General features: G+C 55.3%; 1 protein-coding gene across 1 annotated transcript in view; it reads left to right on the forward strand.

Annotated features, from left to right (window-relative positions):
- The window catches only part of SPTB (spectrin beta, erythrocytic), a 67,202-nt gene extending 63,674 nt beyond the window's left edge, over positions 1-3,528 (forward strand). Inside the window, exons 32-35 of the mRNA XM_060098045.1 lie at positions 87-349; positions 2,741-2,914; positions 3,168-3,210; positions 3,361-3,528. Coding sequence (XP_059954028.1) covers positions 87-349; positions 2,741-2,914; positions 3,168-3,210; positions 3,361-3,528 — 648 coding nt within the window. The remainder of the gene's footprint in view (positions 1-86; positions 350-2,740; positions 2,915-3,167; positions 3,211-3,360) is intronic.
- Positions 3,529-6,946: the final 3,418 nt, after the last annotated feature.

Raw genomic sequence — 6,946 nt, forward strand, 5'->3', positions numbered from 1 at the left:
TGCTGACCTCCCAGTTCTACCGAGAGTAGCCACCCCTGGCTCTGAACCCCCAGCAAGGTGTGCTCCTCCCATATGCCCCTGAGCAGGGGGAAGAAGAGAGGCAGTGGCCCCAGGACCTGCAGCCGCCACTGCCGCCAGGGCCGCACAAGGAAGGGCAGGAGGAGAAATCCAGCACAGATGAGAGGCCCACCACAGAGCCCCTCTTTAAGGTCCTGGACACGCCTCTGAGCGAGGGTGATGAGCCTACAACGCTGCCGGCCCAGGTGGACCACGGGCACGGCGTGCAGATGGAGGGCTACTTGGGCCGCAAGCACGACCTGGAGGGGCCCAACAAGAAGGCGTCCAACAGGTGTGTGGGGGAGGGCCGCGGGGTAGGAGGGGTGGGCAGCTCCCAGGGACTTCAACAGAGCAACATGGGTATGCTTGTGGGCGAGGGTGCCCTCTGCCTCTAGTCTGAGAGCTCCTGGGCATCCTCTGGGACAGCCCGGGGGCTGCTTGGCGTGATGGGAAAAGCCTGTCTTCCGTTGTGGTCCTGAGTTCAAATCCTATGACCTGGTGCTAGTTACTCAGCCTCTCACTGGTAAAATGGGGATGACGGGGGCAGCCTGCCTCTTCAGTGCAGATGCCATGCCTGGCACAGAGCAGGAACTCGGTGAACACTAGCTGTTATTATCCCAGAGCGGGGTAACAGGTAGGCCTTGGCACTAACAACACATCCTTGACCAAGTCCCACTTTTTACCCAGTCTGGGCCCCAGTTTCCCCAGCTATAAAATAGGAGAGAAGAAAGAGTTGCTATGGTCCCTCCTAGCAACCATATGACCCTGAGGAATTCATTCAGAGGCTGTGCCGTTTCCTGACCCTGAGGCAGTCATGTCCTTGGGTGTGGTCTACCCAGGGATGCCTAGACCCAAAGTCTCTGGAGGCTCCTGCCTTCAGGTAGCAGTCCAGGGTCCCAGAGAAACAGGGCAGCATCAAGAGGTTGAAGCCAGCCACGTTCCCAGGGCCAACTGGCAGCAAAGAGAGAGAGCCTGGCCTGGGGGACACGCCAAAGTTAATTCAAATTCCAAAAATGAATTGGGGGGCCCAGCCAACCTGAAGAGGTTTATTGCTTATATGGAGAGCCTGCAGGGAAAGGGAAACTAGCATTTATAAAGTACCTACTGTGTGCCAGGCATTATGTTAGGACTGATAATAGCTTCTCAAACCTCCTATGATATTGAGGTTTCCATTTTCCAGATGGGGAAACAGTCTCAGAGAGGTTAAATCATTTGTCCATTAACTCCAAGACCAGCTCCTCCTTTGCAACTGCCTTACTTGGGCTACAAGCTCAGAGAAGGTGGTGAGGGCCAGAGGAAAGGTCCCTGAGCTGGTGTCAGAAATCTGGGCTTTGTGGAATGGCTCTGCAGCCAGCTTTGTACAGGTCAGGCTCTCTCTTTGACCTTCCAGTCCTTCCTCCCTACGTGCCCTGCTAGTTCTCCACTTTTCTGCCCTCAAAAGGGAGGGAGGAGGAAGAGGAGGAAGAAAAGCTTAATGTTTCTCAGTACTCATTACTGTGAAAGGGCAACATGTTCCCCATTTGTCAGGGAAGGAGCTCAGGTGAGCCCACACATGAGCCCATGAGCCTGCTGTTCTCACCAAACATTTCAGCTGAGATGAGCCTTGATTTACACCAATACATTTCTTTAAAAAGTGCTAGTACAGTATACCAGGCATATATCATCAACAAAACAAAATATCACTACCAGCAAAACAAAACCCTGCTCTGTTCACGTTACAGTTCTGTAGTGAGACTCAAATATGCTGGTGGCTGTGGAAATGCTTTGAAAAGCTGTTTATACTATTGGTCTTAGACTCAATAATTCTACTTCTAGAAGTATATCTCAAGGTAAGATCAGAGTTACAGGCAAGGATATTTATCATACTGCTATTTAAATCATGGATAAAATTTCCAGTATTAAAAGGTCCATCAATAAAGGGATTATTTATATATGTGATAGGATACCATATAACTATTCAAAATTCTTTTCAAGAAATATTTGAGGGCTTCCCTGGTGGCGCAGTGGTTAAGAATCCGCCTGCCAATGCAGGGGACACGGGTTCGAGCCCTGGTCCGGGAAGATCCCACATGCCGCAGAGCAACTAAGCCCGTGCACCACAACTACTGAGCCTGCGCTCTAGAGCCCGCAAGCCACAACTACTGAAGCCCGCATGGCTAGAGCCTGTACTCTGCAACAAGAGAAGCCACCACAATGAGAAGCCTGTGCCCCGCAACAAAGAGTAGCCCCCGCTCACTGCAGCTAGAGAAAACCCGCGTGCAGCAGTGAAGACCCAATGCAGCCAAAAATTAAATAAATGAATGAATAAATAAATTAAAAAAAAAAAAAAGAAAAAAAGAAATATTTGAGAATTCAAATATTTGAGGATGGGGAAATACTCATGATATAGTGTTAAACTTAAAAGCAGGACATAAAATTGAATATACAGTATAATCCAATTTTAGCTATATATGTGAATAGAAAAAAGACTAGAAGGACATACATCAAATGTTAACAATAGTTAACTTTTGGTAGTGGCATTACGTGCAGATGATTTTTATTTGCAATTTTTTAAACAGTAAAATGTATTACTATTGATCAGGGTAACATTGGTATAATTAAGAAAAATGGTAAAGCTATGGGGACTGATTATAGAGATGCTGTATCAGGACTGTAGGTGACCTGCCTCTCTGTACCCTCACAGGTCCTGGAACAACCTGTACTGTGTGCTCAGGAATAGCGAGCTGACTTTCTACAAGGATGCCAAGAACCTGGCCCTGGGGGTGCCCTACCATGGGGAGGAGCCCCTGGCCCTGAGACATGCCATCTGTGAGATTGCTGCCAGCTACAAGAAGAAGAAGCACGTCTTCAAGCTGAGGTGAGGCCCCGCCTGTCCACTGCCCCTTCCCTGGTTTGGCATAAGTGGCTGGACAGGGGCCCACTCTTTGGGACCAGCTTCAGACCTGAGCTATCCTTCAGGGATTTTTCAAATCAGAGAGGCTGGTGGTCCTGATTTTTGCCTCTCTCAGAAGGTGCTGTGCTGCCTGACAGGGTTCTGGTCATGGGAAAGCTCAGGGGGCTGGGGGATCAGATCCAGAGGTGGCCACGCAGGAAACCCTCTGTCCTCCTAGGCTGAGCAACGGCAGCGAGTGGCTTTTCCATGGCAAGGATGAGGTAAGTGCAGGGCTGCCTAGCCCAGACCCACACCAACAAAGGGGCAGGTGGAAGGGACGCATGCCACTTGACCTCAAGGCTCACTCAGGAGGAGGGGTTGTCCTAGAGGCACCCCGTTCTTTGCGGGGCCCTGACCCACCTGCCCTATAGGAGGAGATGCTGTCCTGGCTTCAGGGCATGAGCACCGCCATCAACGAGTCCCAGAGCATCCGTGTCAAGGCACAGAGCCTGCCCCTACCCTCCATCACCGGCCCCGACGCCAGCCTCGGCAAGAAAGACAAGGAGAAGAGATTCAGCTTCTTCCCCAAAAAGAAGTAGCCTCTCGGGCACCCCGCGGGTGAAGCCAGTGCATCGGGACGAGCGACGAGCGGGGACGAGCGCTTCCCTCCTCGGCCGGGTCTTCCTGCTGCCCACGGCCTGGCCGCCGCTGCCTGCCGCCTGCCTGCCCCGAGTCGCCGGCCGGGCCCCGGGCCCCGCTGCACTGCAATAGCTGCCTTCGCGCCGTCGCCCGGCCCGGCCCGGCCCACGCCTGCCTCCGCGCCCTCTGCCCGCAGCCCCGGCGCCCCGCACACGGCGAGCGCGGGCTCCAGGGACGGAGCTCCCAGCTCCGCCGGCCCTCGGCCCTCGGGGCCTCCGGGGCTGGGGGCAGGAGACAGTTTTCGAGGCCCACGCCCTCCTCTCCCCGCCCTCTCCCGGGCTGAGGGGCGCCAGCCCGTCCCACCCATTCAAACATAAGCTGGAGAAGAAGGCTGATGGGGTTCCTCAGACGCTGCCCACTCCCAAAGCAAGTCTTGCTTGGGGTCACCTCCCGCTCAGTCGCAGCCAGGGAAAGGGAAAGGGGAGGACACCGGAAATGCCCGACCTGCCCCTTAGGGGCGTTGAGGAAGGAGGCTTCAGGCAGCTCTGGGCCAGGGGCTGCTGGGGACTGACGGGACACGACGGCCTCCTCCCCGCTGGGCTTCCTCAGACGGGGACTCTCACCTCAGGGGCCACCGCATCCCCTCCTCGCTCCTCCTCCCACCGAAAGAGGGGGGCACCCTGCAACATCGATGGGTCCTAAGTGCACAGGGGCTCCCGCGGCCTCCGGCACCCCTTGCTGCCACCCCCGATGGTGGTAGGAGGACCAGGAAGCTCTCAAGCCAGCCCTCTTTTAAAACTACAGTTAGAGTTTAGGGCTCAGCCCAGAAGGAGGTAGACAGGTCTCCACACTGCCTAAGGCGCTGCCTCTCCACTCTGGGGTCCTCCCGCACTCCCAGCAGCTGCCCAACCAGCAACATCCCACTCGGACCCAGGGCCCTTAAGGGAGACAGCGCAGGTCCCCAGGTCCAAGATGGACACTGCAATGCCTGGGGTAGAGCATCCCAAAGCCAAATACCCCACGTGTTCTGTCTGGTACCACCTGAGGGTGCTGGCTGGACCGACAGCAAATTTCGTGACCGGTCACCCTGGGGTGGCAAATGGGGCCACACCTGGGTATTTATTACGACCCACGTAACAACCCCAGACGGCTGGGACAAATGCTGGGGCCAAAGCCAATAAGGTGTGGCAGGCACCCTTGCTTAGCTCCTCCAGAAGGTCCTGGCCTTGAGTCAGGGGGCCACAGGGGTATCTACCCGACAATCCCAAGCACAGCCAAAAGGGGTCCTGCAACCTCTATCCCCAGGGGTAGCTTTCCCTGTGCTGCTGAGGTCAGACTTCCAGACAGAAGAGACCACTAGTTCCACAAGGATTTTTCTCCGCCACTCTGAAAGCAATACAGCTCCAGCCCAGCATCTTAACTGGGGTTAGGTCCAAAAGAGGGGCTAAGTTGCAGGCAGCAGGCATTTCCCCTGGGTAGACCAGAAAGGTCCCTGGGGCCAGCAGTTGCTGTTTCCATCACCTTCCCCATGGGAAGGAGCCTTAGACACACTGAGATGATCCCCCGGAAGCGGGTGAAGCTCAGGCAGAAATCACAGGCATAGGCATCTGGAGTTACTAGGCCTTCCCAGGAGCCCTTAGTGCTCGAGATCAATACCACCGTGTCAAGGGAAGGCAATTTCAGCAGACAAGAACCACAGGAGGGATGTTCTCTGCTGGAGCCTGACAGGTGGTCCCACCTCTGGAGCCAGGGTCTTCATTTGGCCTCTATGCACCTAACCCTATGGCCCTCTGTGCACCCATAGGGGACCTAATCTGTACCACCCACCAGCCTCTTTCTATACCTAGGGAAACCAAGGCAGGAGGCAGTGAGGTGAGGACACTCACCTGGCAATACAGAAGGCCTCTGGTGCATCTGAGGGCACGTCCTGCTCCAGGGCAGAGAGCGGCAAGAGTCTCCCTCAACTGTTCCCATGGGCCAGTCTTCAGGGAGCCAAGAGACTAGGGGCCACCCTCTCCCCTCCACGTGTGCCAAAGCAGCACCTGAAGTGAAGAATTTCAGCAAGCAACTCCACAGTCCCAAGAATGAAAGGGCCTCAAGGAGAAGCTAGGATTTCACCACCCCTGGGCCCCCAGACTGGGCAAGGGCAGCAGCCGGCTGCACGTGACCCACCATCTACTGCCAGCTCCCCACGCATCCCTCCCCCCACATCACACAGGCCCCAAGACATTCAACTCACTGGACTGAAAACTGCAGGGGCCCAGCTTTGGGACTCTGTGCCACATGGGGGGGCTAAGCTCCTGGTGCCCTGGCAAGGTTTCTTTTTTCCCTCCTTACATTTTCTATTTTGTAGTTCTTTTCTTTAACAGTATCCCCAAACAGCTCCAGTCCACACCAGCAAACCAGGATTCCTCCCCAGGGCAGTTTAGAGGAAGCTCCCTCTGGGCATGGTCAGGTGGTCCTCCTTCCCTCTCTCCTTCCCCTTTGTCCCCTGGCCTCAACTGACTGTGGCTGAGGGAGGTAAGGAGGGTCCTCGAGCTTCCTCCCCCCGACTAGCACCCATAACAGGAGGTCTGGGGCTTGGGGCGGGGGGCGCTCGGCTTCCCCGCCACCCTACTCCTTCTTCCTGCCTATCCGAGAGCAAAGAGAGTCCCCAAGGCTGGCCCTGGATCGCCCTCCTCCCTTCAGTAGGAGCGGGCAGAGATCCAGAGGACCCCGTGGCTCGGTCCCTTGGACAAGTAAGCTCAGGGAGGATGCAAGGGAGGAGGTGGCTGCAGAGGACTGCAACCCTGCTGGGCACAGACCACGCAATCTGGGGCTGGCCCTGGGGCCGGCTGGGCCTTGTCCTCCACCTGCTCAAATGTGCTTCCACCAACCAGAGAAAACCCATTTACTAGTTTTTCTAATAAATCAATAACGCTCCATATTTCCGTTTCTTATTTGACTCACCTATTTCCCTTTGAACTGGACCAAAGGGGCTGGTTGATTGAGCAAGGCGGAATCTGTGAACACAGGACCACCATGGAGACAAGAGGCACAGCCAGACTCTGGCTTGTCCTTGGAGTCTTATGGGAACAACTCTGCTGGCACCTAGGTTCTGTGCTTCACTGGAGACCCTGAGAAAAGCTCGCTTATTCATGCATTCAACCATATTGAGGGCCTGCTGCAGGCCTTTCCCCATGGAGCTCAGGACAGAGATCTGAAAATCAGAATCCATACACCTGGGGTTCATCTCCGGAGGTGCAGTTTCCATTGGTCTGAGTGGGTGAAACCTAGACATCAGCATTTTTCAAAAAGTGCCCTCCCCTGATGATTCCAGTGGGCAGCCAGTAAGAACCACTGAGCTGGTCCAGGGTTCCCAGGTATAACCTAGAGGGC

This window comes from Mesoplodon densirostris, chromosome 4 (genome assembly GCF_025265405.1).
Source record: "Mesoplodon densirostris isolate mMesDen1 chromosome 4, mMesDen1 primary haplotype, whole genome shotgun sequence".
In the NCBI taxonomy this organism is placed as follows: domain Eukaryota; kingdom Metazoa; phylum Chordata; class Mammalia; order Artiodactyla; family Ziphiidae; genus Mesoplodon; species Mesoplodon densirostris.